Source organism: Mercenaria mercenaria, chromosome 5 (assembly GCF_021730395.1).
Source record: "Mercenaria mercenaria strain notata chromosome 5, MADL_Memer_1, whole genome shotgun sequence".
Lineage (NCBI taxonomy): Eukaryota > Metazoa > Mollusca > Bivalvia > Venerida > Veneridae > Mercenaria > Mercenaria mercenaria.
This window is the reverse complement of record NC_069365.1, coordinates 31,038,873-31,056,457: the sequence shown is the minus strand read 5'-3', so window position 1 is coordinate 31,056,457 and position 17,585 is coordinate 31,038,873. Positions and strand designations below refer to the sequence as shown.

At 33.2% G+C, this 17,585-nt stretch overlaps 1 protein-coding gene across 1 annotated transcript; it reads right to left on the bottom strand.

The window, feature by feature from the left end:
• Positions 1-2,630: 2,630 nt before the first annotated feature.
• Positions 2,631-14,030, bottom strand: LOC123530812 (uncharacterized). Its single transcript, XM_053543081.1, has 9 exons — positions 13,972-14,030; positions 13,379-13,769; positions 12,289-12,387; positions 9,305-9,367; positions 8,931-9,026; positions 7,967-8,168; positions 6,923-7,000; positions 6,529-6,615; positions 2,631-6,134 (listed from the first exon to the last, which is right to left on the bottom strand). The coding sequence occupies exons 2-9, from the start codon at positions 13,765-13,767 to the stop codon at positions 5,367-5,369; spliced, it is 1,782 nt and encodes a 593-aa protein (XP_053399056.1). The 5' UTR covers positions 13,768-13,769; positions 13,972-14,030; the 3' UTR covers positions 2,631-5,366.
• Positions 14,031-17,585: the final 3,555 nt, after the last annotated feature.

The following is a 17,585-nucleotide window of genomic DNA, read 5'->3' as shown; positions in this document are numbered from 1 at the left end:
AAAATTTTGAATATTTGCATCTCTGCTACCAATATGCATACGTCAAAGTATGGGAAAATATCTTGAATTATCAGAAAATATAAAAAAAGATCACGACTGTGAGATACATGCTTATGTAAACTTGTATCACAGGTCACATTGATAGTTTACTTTTCCATTACATCAATATAACATGGACAGGATTGGGATTGACAAACGGTGTTCACTTACCAAATTTCACTCTATAAACATATTGTTTCTGTTATGTAAAAAGGGTAAGGATAAGTCTCGTTGGTCTACGGATCGCGGGGTCGTGAGTTCGATCCTCGGGCGGGGCGTATGTTCTCCGTGACTATTTGATAAACGACATTGTGTCTGAAATCATTAGTCCTCCACCTCTGATTCATGTGTCATGTGGGGAAGTTGGCAGTTACATGCGGAGAACAGGATTGTACTGGTACAGAATCCAGGAACACTGGTTAGGTTAACTGCCCGCCGTTACATGACTGAAATACTGTTAAAAAACGGCGTTAAACCCAAAACAAACAAACAAACAAACTTAAATAGCTCAGTTTCACGTTTTATTTCAAATACTGACATTTAACACTTTAAAAGTATTATTAGTTACATTGCTTGTTTGTGACAGGATACGGGATATACGCTGTCGAGGAAATCCATATCAGGCAAGAGCGAAGATTTCAAGACAGCGTATATCCCGTATGCTTTCACCAACAAGCAGTGTAACGATTTCATCTTGCCGACTATCTTTTACATCCCCGCTGTAATTGACATATTTTTATATCAATAAAGGTACTTAAAGTTACAGTACAAACTGGAATCCTGCAATCTTCTCTGGTCATCATGCTTTCTCTTTTATTATAGCTGATTAACACCAGCCATAAAATGCAAAATGAACTGTATTTTGATTGAATCACAAAACAAAGAAATTCATTTATAAAGGTTATGAACTGGTCTTTTAAACAAAAACTTTTAGGTTCCATCCTTTCGAAATATCATCACATTACACGGTGTCAGAAATGTCTTAAAAGTTCAGCTTTCGTCCCGTTTTCTGTTCATTTCTTTATCTTGCAGGTAGATTAAACGATCACATAACAAACTGTTGTTTTACAAATGTGTTATATATAATTCCTTTGCTTTACGATGATTTAACTTAAAATAAAACAACATTTCAACCTGGCAATCGCGGCCGTCCCATACAGAGTTACTGTTCTTCTATTCCGCTAACTTCACGAACCTAATTTAGATTGAAAAAAAGAACAGCAAGAATTTTTTTTTTTTATCTTGGAAACGATATCAATAGTTTGAACGTATAATCTGATCTGACTTGATTCAGTAACGCTAGTGATGCGACAGCCATTTTGTTTATAATCAAAATTCATATCTGAAATGGAATTGCAGGATATGGATTATATCCTGTTCCTCACGGGACGTCTAATGACCAATAAAAATACAAGAATCTTGTAGGAGGTAAGATAAAGTTCTGTCTCCGCAACAACCAGGAAAGCCAGTTGCCAATTCGCGCGAATAACCAACTGCCCACTTAAATGAAGTTGTTTATACATTTTGAAGGAAAATGTGAATAAGATATTAATATCCAACAATATGTACATCTTTCCCCACCGTTGTTTTGAGAGCCAGTTGGCAATTCACACGTTGTGCAGCTCGCATGAAAATGATCATTTTATAACTTTGATCTTATTATTGCTGTATATTACGTTGTGCGCGTAGGAATGAGAGCGATATTATGTACCATTGCTCTTTAAAACCATTTACGCAGTGGTTTTTGTTTCGATCTTTCGAAATAGGCGGGAGTCTTTGTTAATTTCTACATCAAACGATGCTACCTTGGTTTATAGCCTGTAAAAGCACCTCTGAAAAGACTGATTGAACGTGGGTATAGTTATTAAATAGTTTCGGTCGTGATTCTAACTTGCGATAATTAAGCGAAGATTGAAAGGGTCGCTCTGTACAATGCGGACTTTGATTGCCATGGATGAATCGCGATAGTTTAAAATGCAGTCTACGTTTAAGGCTGTTCTAGCAAATGGACTAATGGTAGTAACATAACTAGGAGCCACAGAGAGAATTAGGATCTGGTTATAAGTGATTTCATTTAGCAGTTTTGGGGTTAAGTTAAATTTATAAGACGGGCTATATCTGTTAGAGGGATGTAGCACAAAACCTGTATGTAGTTGAACCACACAAATATGTACGGCCCTACTCGTAAATTTCAAATATCTTAACTCCCGAACGGCATAATATCAACTTGGCCGGGATTGGAAAACCCTGTTTAACTAAATCACAGAACGTGCAAAGATACATGTGAATGACTAACCATATACCTTGGTACAAAGTCCCATCTAACGGGTGTCAGATGGTTTTTACAAACGCCAATATAAGACAATTATTTTCAGCAGATACTCCTGACCAATCTAGCAATGAGAACGGTTTTGTTTTATTTTCTACAGCTGTTTTATCTAATACAAGGATAAGCTTCATCAAAATAGGTATGGATTAAATCCTATAAATAGTATAGTAGACTTTATATATACAATTAGAGTCAATAGCAAAAGGACAAATGTGTCATTAGCACCCAGATCTACACTTGAAACGCAAGTCGTGACAGATAATAACAATTATAACTTTATTTGAAAAGAACAATACATGTATATATGACTATAGCCAGTCTAACATATGTAACATATCATCTAAAAATTCTATACTAAGCGTGTAACATAGGACATGAATTTGAAAAAAAATGTATTATATACAAATCCATAGTGACATAAACAGCAAGTAACACTATAAAAAGAGTTTAAAATCTAAGCAATAGCACAAGCTAAAATCATATGCTTAAAAAATAAATGTTACTTATAATCCGCGCAACAAAGCCCTAAACAATTTTAGACTAAAGAAAACATAACAAAACATCAAATAAGAATGTGAAGATGATTCCATAATATTGTTTGCACTTTAAATCTGAAACATTTAAACTTTTCAACACTTTTCAAAAGTTACGTAGGGGTATTTAAAAATTAGTCTGGCTTATTTCTTTTAACCAGATAGTCATAGCGGCAGATTTAAGGTATTGGACCCCTAATAGTAATGTTTAAAAAATGGCATTTGCTTGGTATATTCTTATAGTTGACCATCGCACTGTGTTGCATATTTTAAACAACCTTTACCGGGCCGTTCTTTTGTAAATTTTGTATAATTTATGGTATTTCCTCAAGCTCAAGTAGAGACAAATTTCAATGTGATGGCCACTATCTAAAACGTTTGCAAAGAATTCATTACAGCATTAATTCTGATAAAAGAAACATCAAACTATTGTTAAACAATTATATAACACAAAATAAAACTGTAAATATCTTTTTTTTTCTAGGGTTCCTAAAGTAAACAGATTTAATGAGACAGAATTCTAACTCCAACATTGAAAAATTAAGGTCGAATCCTGTGGGTCTGTTTTGAATTTTGCTCACTTCATTCAAAAATAACCTTGGAGCAAAAGTAAAACCTACCTGCATTTCTTCCACAAAATATAATCTAAAGAATGAAGGCAAAATAAAGAATTTTTACGGCACGTAATTCAGTATTTTTAAAGATGTCTAACCCTACCCCTCCTGATTCAGTGGTAAATTCACTTTGAACAGCAAAAAATCGCTTATAAAATGAAAATTTTTCAATTTTGTACAAAACATCCATGATAAGTCTTGAAAGAAGTATAAACTTACTAGAAAAAAAGGAAAGTATGGGAATAAAAAAGTTTTGGTCCCAGTTAGGTTTGAACCTACACCCCCTGAAAATTGCAGTCAAAGTAGGCTTATGGTAGGAAATGAATACTCTTCTAAAAGGTGGTACTCTATTACGGGTACAATACCTTATTATATAATAAGTAAAATCATTCTATATATGCACGAGGCGCTGTCTAGATACGACCAGCCCATACCAATTTTCGCGTTGAAATGGCTAGGGTTCCGTAAATGTATTAGTCTGGATCCAAATAATATACTTGACAGCAAAATTACGTCAAATTGTTATCATATATTAGTCCTATACTGAAAGTAGGGAGAAATTTTCTATCAATGGTTATTGGACGTTTCCACTAGCAAACTGATTTGAGGGCGTGACAATTATATGCATGGACCTATCGTAACTTTTGTTGTCAAGTGTGTAGATTTATGAAATAATGATTGAATTCGCAAAATGGAATGCGATTGATTTTGTATACCAGTGGACAAGTAATCAGTGTGGGCAGGAAAAAGGTGCACATATGGCACCCCAAAATAACATAGTGCATATAGTTTAAAAGAACATAACAAGTAATTTCTTGATTATCTGCTATTCATATGAACCTTTTATACGTGTTCTAGTTGTAGTAGATATAATATATAGATGATAAGCCATTTCCGTTCCGTTTTTGTTGTTGTATTTCAATTAGGTTAAATACATTGAATTAAGTACAAGTGAATAAAAATATGTTATTTATAGATCTGTGTTATAATGACAATCGTAAAATTAATAGAAGTGTATTTTCATAAAATGTATAAAAAATGGAAGTAACAGAAGAGTAACTTATTTCCGGTATGTACAAATGATAAAATATGTATACATTTTGCACAATTTACAAATATATATTGATAACAAGTAAGGTCTAGCAGGAAAGGGGCGGGGGTGAGCCGGAGCCCACCCCCCGCGAAATTATGAAAATTGCTGCCAGCATATGGATTGATCCCCCAACGTTTTACTCAAAAACGTTCTTCTCAGAAATTAAAGTAGATAAAGAAAAACAACACACGGCATTTAGATATTCAGATGTACTAATAGGGATCTGATGCTCTGATGCGACATCTATTGCCAAGAAGGGGAATAACGTTTTATGGGTTTATAGATTTTACTGTTCGTCTCCAAATGCCCGATCCAAACCCCCCCCCCCCTCCCCCAACAACTCCATCCCAACATTTTTGACTGATCTTACGCCAAATGCACGTAAATACATTGCTCAGCAAATTATGCGTATTTGTCTGTGTCACTTATTGAACAATATATATACACTGTATAAACAATTGATTTGTATCGATTTACTTGAAAATTTTGTATTTATGTTGTTAGTATAAATGTCAGCTTTGATATAACCTCGTGCCATTTTACTTAATGGTTTTAACTTAAATATGCACGGCACATTGATGTTACTATTCTAAAGAAGAAACCTTGCTAGATATTTCAGTTAGGCTAGTTATTATGATATTTTTCAATTATTTGTCTAAGAAATCTTTTTTGTTGTGATATATTAAATTTCAAATGCCACATAATTACGTCGTTAAAACTTTAATTTAATATTTTTGGCACCTTTCTCTTGTCCAGAGTCAACTGTTTTGATATTTCAGTGTCATCGTTTGGTTTCTGTTGATGTAGGTCCATTCTTTAAGAGTCGTCGTCGTCGGTTTTGTTGTAGCGGAAAGTGATACGCTAGCATATGATTTAGGTCGACTGTTTGCTTCGTAAGTGGTTGCTGGACCAGGGGTACTTGCACTTTCATGTTCTCTTGACACACTCGTTGTGTCTTTTATGCCTTCGTCTCGGGGAGATATGTTTTCCCCAGCATTTTGTGAACAATTCAAATCTTGACTTTGGTGTCTAGCCGATGATCCAAGCTTTTTTTGAGATTGCGGGACTACTGCATAATCATTTCCACTCTTATCAGGCTTTCCAACAGAAAGAATTGTGATATTTTCTTTGTTTTTTTGCATAAATGATACTGGATTCGTACTATATGGATGGTGTGGATCTTTTAAGACCTTTATTTGCTGTGTCACGATTTCAACGTTGTTATATGGTTGGCTTTTTCTACGAACTTTTTTGCCTTGGGCAACTCCTTTACTCAACATGTTACCATCTTCGAACAGATACAATGCTGGCCAGACTACAAAGTCGATGAACTTTCCCGTTGCCATGTATGGTTTAAAATGATTTGTGTCGAACTTTTCATCCATGCGTGACAAATTTGTATCTACATACAATGGAGGATCTTGAATAGCCATCAACCAACAAAGATCAATGCTTTTCTGCAAAAACTGTGAAACATGTTTTTGTTCCTCAGATGAAAGGACCTTCCCGATATCATCGCTGTAAAGCTAAAAGATAAGGTTTGTACATTTAAACAATTTGATATATTTTAGTAAAGAGACACATAAACATCGTATGATGTCATTTATGACTTGAGTGGGATTTTTGTGACCAACATTTTGAAGCATTTGATATCCGTATTTCTATTTCTACGCCCATTTGCAATATAAAAGTTGAAAATAATGCGTTTTAACAGTGTTTAAGCTGCATTTCAATATTTTACCTTTAGCGGATTAGAATTCTCATCGAAGGTCATAGCTTATATAGTATGGGACTCATCGAACTTCTGCTTGAGTGATAGATGACAGTTTTACGTAATGTGGACAAGTCTATAGAAGGGTTGTAGTATAAATAGGTCCGATAGCTATTGTATTGCGATAAAACAAGCAGGGTGATGATTACCTTCCTTATTCTATCCAGGTATCTACCAGGTTCCTTTTTCCTCCTATCTTTTGCAGCCTTTAACACTTCTGTTGGTAGTTTGTCGGCCTGAACATACAAACATATTCAGTGTTGATTTACGAACATTTAACTGTAGGTACAGAGAAAAATGCACGATACATAAAAGTTAATTGTTCGTACTAAATACAGAATTATTTTTCATCATATTCTCTTAAGTCTGTCAGATTCTTATTCATCAAATTCCATGCAGGGAAAGCAAAAATAATATTTTCATTCATAGGTATTTAAACTGAATTGTTGTGTTTTCAATAAAATGAATAATATGAACATTGTAACTTGTAGTATTACTACAATAGCAACACGTACAGATATGAACACAATGTATTCTAACAACCTTTAAAAACAATTTAATGGCATTGGTCAGTGTCTCCAAGTCTCTGTCAGCTTCTTTTCTGGTTGTTGAATATATTATCTGCAAAATATTCGTATAAATATATGCAACTTAAAGAGAGGATTTTATTTTCAAGTCGCATCATTAAAATATAACTACGTATACAATGCATGAATATTTCATTACTTAAACTATGTTTTCAATGTTAAAAGCATAAATGCAGCTGATATTGGAATGCAACATCTACCATTTTATATACAAAAAAACATGAACACGAGGATTTTCTTTTTAACACTTACGGGAATAAAGTGAATTACAATCCTATCTTTTGGACAGGAGTGAAGCAGAATGACTTTTCCAACAAGACCGCGAACCGATTTCTTATGTAAAAAGAAACCTTTAAAAGCACACAAACTCCTGCAAATAGTTAATAAGAGTGTAACGGTTTGCTCAAATTGTGAAAACATCATTTTATTTCAATCATTTTAACACTAGTAAAGTCAACGAACCGCAATTTTGCTTTATTTAGTCTAATTCTTTGCTTTTGTTTTTGAAGAATGATCATGGCTTTTTAAATCTAAAATGTTCTTCCGGCAAGTAAATCGACAACGTGTAAATTAACTGTGTTATGAGGTAATTTTACCACAACCTCCAGTACCATGTTAAATATACCTCAATTTAATCATGCAAATAGTGTCTCAGTAATTGTACATAAGAGGTATTTGAAACAAAAAAGAGTCTAGTTGAAAGAGTACACATGTATATATGCAAAAGATCCGAAATGTGTGTAATTATTTGATCTTCAGTACTGTGGTGATACAACAGGTAAAATCTGTATGTATTCATTGACAAAAAATTATAAAATGAAATTTCTTCTTTATTTTCAGTTATTTTCGTTTTCGTTGTTACGCTGATATAAGCTGTGATCATGCACTATCGGACGCACTCTAGTCCCTTTAGTGTGAAGCACAATGATACAGTTTATACCTATTTGAACTATCTAACGCTTAGGTATCAAGGAAAAAAATGTAGTAAACATGATATTACACAAAAAGCTTTCGCAAGGACATGGCAAACATCATCACTTGATCTAGTTCCATCTGCTGAAAGAACAGTAAAAGCATCAGTCCATTCATTGTCGTATAATTCTGCGTATTGTTCAGCTAACTTTGTCGGTCGGTTTTCATCGCTGAGGTCAGCAATATTAGCATTGCCGTCTGTAAGTTTGCTACCAGCCAAAGCACTGTACCTAAAACAGTATTTGATCAAATATCATTTTACGAAAATCACAACGAACTTCCTTTTTCAACTTGTCATTCAAACTTTAATAAAAATGTTCCAATAACAAAAACATCAACATCCATCTTTAGATTAAACTTCAGGGATGATTTTTAAATAATTACATACATTATCCCTGTATATAAAAGTACAGGGGGACAGGAGAGGTAATTTCAGCCACAGGTTTCCAAACTTTGATATGAAATATCACAGTAAATAACGCCATTCTGTTTAAAGTGTACTAGTAAGATGCTATTTCATGTTATGGACCGATAGCATCCCGTGTTTAACTATACGTTTTTTGAGACGCACTGGTGTATGTTATTTAAGACGTAAACGCTATTATAAAAACAGACACTGTTATAAATAAGATTTTTCAAACACTGTTGGATAACATTATGTCCTGTGCGACTATTTTGGCAGTCTTAACCATTTTTTATCACAAAAACATAATAGTAAATGGCCCTAAAATAATTGTTCAAATGTACGTAAGTAGTTATTATCATGGCAGGAAATATTTCTAATATCTTATCTACGGATATATAGTAAAAGCAAGTCTGCATTTTTACTTGTTCTAAAGCAAACCAATTTTAAAAATATCACTTCCCTTTTTAACAACAAATATATCATTACTGCCGTTTACATCAGCCAATATTCTTGTATTTCCCTTTACATATGGTGGTTAAAAATGGTCTTTGTTCGCACATTTGACATTACTACAAGAAATACAAACCTTGTCAGAAGATTGTCTCTCTCTTTCTGTATCTTCTTTAGGTCTTGCTGAAATGAGGCAATTTGTCCTTTTTTCTTTTCTAATTTCTCGCGGTACCTTTTAAAAACAGTAACTTTAATGTGTTATTAATAAAATTCATATTGGTTAGTTTGAGATCTGCTTTAGCAAAATACAACCTTTACGAAAAGAGAAACGAAAAAATCGTATTTTGCATTGAATGTACTGTACAAAAAAGACTTTTATATTATTACGTAATAACTGTTTTAAAATTCAAAACTCTTTTCTTTGTACCTTTAACAGGTAAAACAAAACAGATACTAAATACTTTTGATCAATTTCATCCATACAAAAACATTTTAACGTTTATTTATCACCTGACTGTTTTGTCTTGCAGTAATTTTAATTCGTTTTCCTTTCTCACCATAGCTTCTTTGTACGTAAAACACATAAAATGTATTGGAATATCGTGATTTTACTTTCATTCGTTTTTGGAAAGCTAGAAAGGAAGAAATATTAATGTTTAAACTCTGACTTGTCAAGCGTAAATCGATTTCACAAAAATATAAGTTGTTAGGCACATGTCTCGTTAAAGCTGATATAATATGAAATCATATAAAATATGATAAGCAATTCCGCTGACCACAATCGGATCATAAACTGTAAGTACTCGTCTCCTCCATGTCTTTTCCGATAAGTACAGTATAGAGATAATGTTTCACATCGTTGGGTGTAGAACTCTATGTTATAAATTTATAATTTCTATAGCAGATATTTTGGCAGCTTGAAGTTAAAAAAAAACAAAGAAAAAAAAACACATAAGAAACGAATTATGCAAACAACACAGGATTATGGAAATTATGTTATATTTGTCAGAGATATTGCTGTGGTACTTCAAATTTCAGTCACATTATTTTGTCCATTGATTTGAATATTTCTCGTGACGATAGAAAGTCAGATGGAGTTAGAACAATATATTAGACAACTACATGCCAGTTCGGGAGGTCTACATACAACAATTCCTCAAATTACTTAACCAAACAATCCCCTCCAGTCCGGATTTATGGTAGGTATTGTCTAATAGATCGCATGTTATTTGTGGAGTTCTCAAATTTTACAGGTCTGCTCTTAATATATTTGTATGCAGATGAGAGCGTAATACCGTTTTCGCTTGGTTATAAGTTATCTCTCAATTTAGATTGGACTTGGTGATATCTATATAGAAACTTCACTCGTTTACTTTCAGTTACCATGGCAACGATATTTTATGTCAGATCGATTTAAGATATTTGTGGTGACTATAAAACATGTTGAATTGTGACAATAATACCCTGTATTAAAAAGATCAGTTCGCTTATAGAAACTGTAGATGCTTAAGTCTACTGCCGAAAAAGTACATATGCGCCGCGCGCCATGAGAAAGGCAACATAGTGCGTCTGCGACCAGCATGGATGTAGACCAGCCTGCGCATCCGCGCAGTCTGCTCAGGATTCATGCTGTTCGCTTTCAAAGCTTATTCCAGTTAGAGAAACCTTCAGCGAACAGCATGGACCCTGACCAAACTGCGCGGATGCGCATGCTGGCCTGGATCCATGCTGGTCGCAAATGCACTATAATGATATTCTCAATTTGCTCAATTATGTTCTAATCCAATGCCATTGATATTTTACCTGTTCATTTTGTATTCCGGCTTTACAAAGAAAGGACATAGTAAATTACAGGTTTTTCGATTTCTGTTATCACTTTCATCCAGGTCCAGTGTATTTTTAATCAACTAGACACGTCTTAGACGCCAAGGGTCAATGGCAGAATCCATCAATTGAGAGTGTGCATCAATAAGTCACATTCAAGGAAGGTAGCCAGCCATACAGTTTCCAAGATAGATATAGACTGTGAGTGAATGTATGAGAAACCAAATATCCAACAGCCAAAAATTATAGAAAAAAGTTTAGTTTATACAAACTCTTATTTCCAATTAGTAAAATTGGCCAGCTTTGAATCTGAAACATTCTACTGCTTACTACTTCAATGCCATTTAACTGGAATTCATTTCCACACTTGACCAGCCATTTATAGTTTTCAAATCATACAAAATAATCTCGAAATTAGTCAACTTTGAATTTGAAACTTTGTACTACTTATTATCTCAATGTCATTTGACTAGAAATTCGTTGCCAGATAGCATTAAAGTAAGAATTAAAGTGAGAGGTCAAACAACACTTAATCAAATGTTTTCGCATTACGGATATCTGTGGTATTGTGCTATTTTTTTAACCTATCAAATGTGCATATATTACACGCTCTGTGCATTCGATATTATAATATTCGGCCCAACTTCGGTGCTATCCGTAAGTTTTACGGAAAGAAATTTTGGTTAAGTGTCCAAATTTCATTATTAGAATTGTAAGTGAAACATGGACTCGTCGTTCGTATCTGTGGTTCAGTGGTTACAGCACATGATTCAAATGCTGGAAATCGCTTGTTCGAGCCCATTACGGAGAACGTTTTTATTTTTCATTTTTTTAATTGTTGATATAATTTATATGACTCCGATGACAGCAGTACTGACACCGCGAGCGAAACTGAATGATGAATTTAGCTAGTTGTAATTCATATGTATGAAATTTGTAATGTAGTAAAATGAACTGTGAATAAAAATAGCATAAACATATATTAAAAATAAATAATAAACGAGATAAAAATATAAAAAAAATACTTGTGAAAATACAATGAAGGAAACTTTGCATAAAAATGTACATGTACAAAGTGTTTCTTGAAATTTATGGGAAAAAAACAAACAAAACAAAAAAAAAAAAACAAAAAAAAACAGACTGAATTGTTTCGACTTAAGACCTACAGGTTTCAAGCTATTGACGATGACCACTGAGCTATCGTGACTTGCGTACATCCGTATGCACGATTTAAATATAAACCATTTTAATTGCTGGTTACTTTCCGTATACTATACGGATTGTGTCGAAAACCAACCGAAGATTAAAATATTCTGTGCTCCGCCCATGTAATCAATATGCATTTGACAGTTCAATAAAATAGTACAATACTTTAGTTAAAAATTAAAACTGTTTTACATAAATCATTGTGTCCATTGTAAGAAGACACTTTGTGAGAACAGTTAATAGTTATTACACTTCTGTAATTATACTTGCGATGGTATGCTATTTTATTATTATGCTGTGTTTATGATTTTAGCTATTCACTGTATAATTCATATGACATGAAATTATCCGGATCTAATGTAGATGATGTTGTAAGATTTACTGCATTGGGTTGGTATGCTTTTTAGTTTACAATTCAATTAAGTTACATACATAACACGTATGAAATGGAATAAATTACGCACCTGTCCCTGTCTTTTGCTAATTCTAAATTTGACTTTTCAAGTCCCTTTTTTGCATCAGTTAGCTTCATATTTTCCTGTCTTAGTGTTTTCAATTCGTTCCTGTAAGAACAAATAAAAACCATTCCTACAATGAATGATAATACATACACAAATGTGGCAGCAAAATGGATGTTAATTAATAAGTACATCTTAAGACATCTACATTACAGATTTATCATAATGTCTAATCGATTTAGAAACAATAGAAAATCTCCTTTTTATGTGTGGATTAATATAACCCATATGTCAGTACTAAAATGTTTAAATGAAAATAACTTTTACTACCTATTTATAGCTTTAAAATTTAGACATGTGCACAGATAGAATTATTACAATGTAACAGTTGATTCTTTGAGACACAGTACCCATTTCCGAACTATCGACCGTTTTCTTGCTCGATTCAAATAATTGAATTCATAGTCTACTTTGCAAATGTACATTTAAGTGTAAACGGATTTATTATTCATGAAATATGATGACCAGTTGTAGACGTCTAGCGACCTTTCCTGTTCTCGAACCGCACTTAACAGGCACCAGCAAATATGTTTACCATATCATATAAGTAATTACTGAAACAGTTATAAATGGAATCAAGAAAAAGAGCAAGCTCCTTAAGACTCCCAAAATATGTATGATATTTTACTGTAAATTTTGTGATTTGTTCATTTTTCACTTTTATACTATTTTATATGAATCAGATTTGCTTACAGACAATAAGTAACTGATTCGATCCTTGTCATGTAAGTTGACAGTAGTATACGCCTTACCTGTGTAAATTTATGTAAGATCTATTAACTACATATCATTTTGTGACCAGTATAAACAGATATTTCCAGATTCTTTTTTCAAATTAAAAAAATGAAGACCGAATATTACACCTATTTGGAATCCAAATATTGTGCGTATGTATACTTGTTCGCATGTATACTTGATTTAAAAACCAGTAACCAAAGTATTAGACGAAAAGAGGTAAGAAACTGTATGAGTGAAGTAACAGCTATTTAAGCATAATTTTTACATTCATAAATAAACCGATATTTATCACCTTTACCTTTCCTCGCTGCTGTTTTCTTGAAAATATGCATGAATGTCACATGTAGATGCTTGATTTAGATCTTTCTTCTTTTCAATTTCCTTTGAATATCCGACCTGACATTCCTGCATCTGCTGATACTGACGTCCCTTAAAATGTCCAGTTTTGCTTCCTCCCGTATGCGAATACTGACCTCTTTGTTGGCCTCCCTCCAAAAGTCCATATTGGCTATTTTTCTGATGTCTGGTCTCTCCAGGCATACCTTCATTCGGTTGCCCATGGTGCCCACCTTTTATGGCAAACCCATGATGACCACTTTCTTTAGTAGGCACGGACTGACCACCTTTCTGTGGACCACCAGACTGAGATTCTCTTGAAGGCTTAGATCCAGTACAGTCGTTTCCCATTTCTATGAATACGAAAATTAATACATATTTTCAGTGAATTATCGAAATATTAGAGTGAAATATATCTGATATTTTCACATTGAAAAATATCAAATTTATTTTTTACTAGATCTAGTAAAAAACTGTAAAATAGATAAATTTATTCAAAACATGAAATAAAAATAACTCGTATTCAAAAGCGTTTTTACGAACAATCTTGATTACCTGGAAAAGATTGAAATCTGTGTTTTATTACGTCGTTCAATTTCAGTAATTTAGCTGAAGCTGAAAATATATAAATTGGAAATGAATTTCTTCGATGGTGATATTTCATATTTTTCCTATGCCCCAACAGTATATTTTATTACCTGATAACTGACACGGAACTAAATAAAAACTTAAAGGAAAAGTACTTTAGCTTTCCGGGATCATTATTTGAAACGCATTTTGATCAGGACCACTTGTCAACAGAAAAGACATTGAAACATTTACTTAATGATAATTAAAATATGGTTTACACATATAGGTTTTTATAAATAACAAATTTAAAAAACTTAATGTTCTCTTACCTTAACAGTTAACGAGGAGGAAGTAAATTGACGTATGAATTCTTAAAATTTAAAACCGGTTTGTCAAGCTTCGCTTACTATACATTCGTACATAATAATATATTATATCAAATTTAAGTAGATTGGGTATACTTGAACGGCATGAACCCGTCGTGTGCTGAGTTTAAAGACCCACTACAGAACAATTGTATTATTTTGTGTTTCCGTGATGATAATTATACAAGATTGCATCGGGAAAAAAGAGAAAAATGAAAGTATCTAGTTACACATTGACACGCATAAGGCCAAGAAAAGACGTTCTAAATACTTTATTGAATCAATGTAACAGCATGCAGTTAGTTAATGATGTACAGTGTACGATAGTTATTTTTCTATAAATGATAAAACTATACCGAAAAGAGAATGACAAGATTAGTTATCGGGTGAAGGTGTAAACACACATTAAATCAAGAAGGGCCTTTATTGTCCACCTGTCATCTTGTAGTATAGTTATATCATTAGTGTATTATAACGAATTTCATCATGAGTTTATGTGGAGGGGGATGGGGAAGGTGTTGGTGAGTAGGTCAGTAGATTGTGATGGATCTTTAAGTATTCCAAAAAGGCATAAAACATTAATAAGTCTATTTATAACTCATGCAAAATATTTATTTCGCATGGCAGACCTGGGTACTTATGATTTGCCAGTTACTGAAATAAATATATTTATTTAACTTAAATCAGTTTTCCAAGCACACGTGCACATTAACATGCGTATTCCTAGTAGTCTAAAACGTCGTAATTGGAAATTCTCTTCTTGGAAAAGAGAAATGTACACACTTACTTTTCTTTGTAACTCATAACTGAAATAAGTAAATGTATATATCAATAGTCGTTTAAGGAAGTATAAGTCAGCTTCATTTTCTCAAAATTTATCAAATGATCATTTTTGTATTACCCGAAATTACTTATCTTTTTTACTTGGTTTAAGTCATATCGGAGGGTTGGCACGGCGCTTTTTCTCACCATCATTAAAGGCCAATTTCTATTATGTCCATTTCGTATTGCTTCCCAGCTAGCATTCTATATTGGCCCGATATCAAACCGACGTCGTTGTCTATAGCGGCCCGATATCGGCTGCAAATAGGAATGATGTCGGCCCGACGTCGGCAGACGATATCGGGCGAACATCATACTGACATCGGTCCGACATTGGCAAACGATATTTGGCCAACATCAAAATGATATCTGCCCGATATTGGCAGATCATATCGTTGTCGCGAAATAATGTGACACGCAGTGCTTCATCAAAGTTTTCTTCAAAAATACACTTTATAAATTCTCAGAGCAATTTACTTGAGAACAGATGTGTCTCGCATCATGTGTATGATGGTTATTTGATTTTATTGATATAATATTTTTCACAAATATATACTACATGTTTTATACAGTTACGTAAGTTTTCTGTATAGTCTTAACACTATTAGAATTGTTCAATTAGAATTTTAAACATATTTATATTTTCATTTTTTGTAAAAATAAATATTTCTACGGCGGCATTCTACATAAAATAAAAATGCATCTTAATTATAACCTCCCTTTATTACATACAAGATTTTGATAAATACCGTCTTCAAATTTTGTTTGGAACATAATTTGATTAATTCTGGCATACATCATATTTGCTTAATAAATTAGCACACATAAACAATTAAATTACTTTTTAATGTTTATCAATAATATTTTGAAAAATATAGCTATATTAAAGAATCCAATATCGGCCCGACGTCAATCCGACTTACGAAATAGTTACACTGATTGATGTCGATTTACCGATTTCAATATTTTGCGGCAGTTCAACGGTCCGATCTCTGCAATATAATTATGATCATTTTGTGTCGATTCGCCTTAAAACCTAACTCACCAACTCACAACGGCCCGACGTCGGTCCTACATCGGCACATTTTGCCGACATTCCGACATTATACCTATATCGGGCCGATATAGTCATGCTGGCTGGGTTTGGGTGATAGTTTCCTCACGCGATACCATGCTGTGTCTAAACAACTCCACTACGGGGGATTCAGCATTGATTGTAATAGAGACAGTTAGACATCATAGCTTATATCAAGTACATTTTATATTTTCAGCACTCTGAATGTGTTGACATTAATATATGCATACCTGCAGACATTGAAAGATTATAGATATCCTGTTTCTATTTTCGCTAAACATTTTAAATTTCGGTGTACAATATAACTCTTGCGCACTATTTGAAATCAAAACCGTCTGTTTAGATTTGTACATTATCGTAGAAAAACAAGAAAAATACCTGTCAATGCTTAAGTTTGCATTTTATTTAAAAAAAAAATGATTGTGTTTACAGAATTCCTCGGAAAGGGCCAACAGTCAATACAGAATTATTGTATTATCGTAGTTTACATTTTTTATTGATGTGAAAGCGAAACATTTAAATGTTTCAGTCAAAAACCTTTAGATTAATTTATAAGACCACTTGTGTAGTAGAAGTAGATATGTTGCAATTGTGCATTGATTTTATTTGCTGATAACAGACAAAGCAATATATTTGAGATCAGTCACTGTAAGATAGTGTTTACAAAAAATCAAATCACATACGTTAGGTGTTCAGCGAATATGATTAAGTCAAAAACCAATTTGTGGTTTTGATTTTGTCCTTGGAACTGTTCAGACTGGCAACAAGATCTACTTCCCTATTCAAGTTCAAGCAACCACTGTCGTGCCTTTCGAAATTTGATATCAATGATATGTTTCTATATGACTGTAAGCTTTAAATCAAACGAAGGAAATATACTTTAGGTCTTAAAAATCTCCAAGCTTAAAAGTAGAATTGATTACACTTGGCAAATTTTAAAACGAGCATGTTTGAAAGAAATAGGCGGTGTTCAGGGAACTGCTGATACACATCTTTTGTCTATGCACATACAAATAGTCTATGGGTACTTCGTAAAATGGCAGAAATCGCGCGAGAAAGGGGCGAAAGATTCGAAAATATGTTAGAAAGCTAAGTCATATATTACATCTCAACTTTTAGCGCAACTGGTCACATTCCTTGACTGAAATACTTTACTAAAGCTTTCACAACTGTGATTCATGCATTCACCTGGACTTCATTGACATATAGAGCAAAACAACTCAAGACCATAATCCAGGAAATTAAAGAGCAATTCAAAAACAATTCCTTTATGCACAACTAGGTATCAATATTGATCATTGCTGAAAGTTTGAATAAATTATATGAATTCAGGTCGC

Bases quoted from the DNA above. Each gene is read 5' to 3' on its own strand.
- LOC123530812 (XM_053543081.1), bottom strand. From the start codon at position 13,767: ATGGGAAACGACTGTACTGGATCTAAGCCTTCAAGAGAATCTCAGTCT. The intron at 12,388-13,378 runs GTAAAGGTGATA...TTGTTCTTACAG, and splicing joins GAAAACAGCAGCGAGGAAAG to GAACGAATTGAAAACACTAA. The intron at 6,616-6,922 runs GTTGTTAGAATA...TTGTATGTTCAG, and splicing joins CCATTAAATTGTTTTTAAAG to GCCGACAAACTACCAACAGA.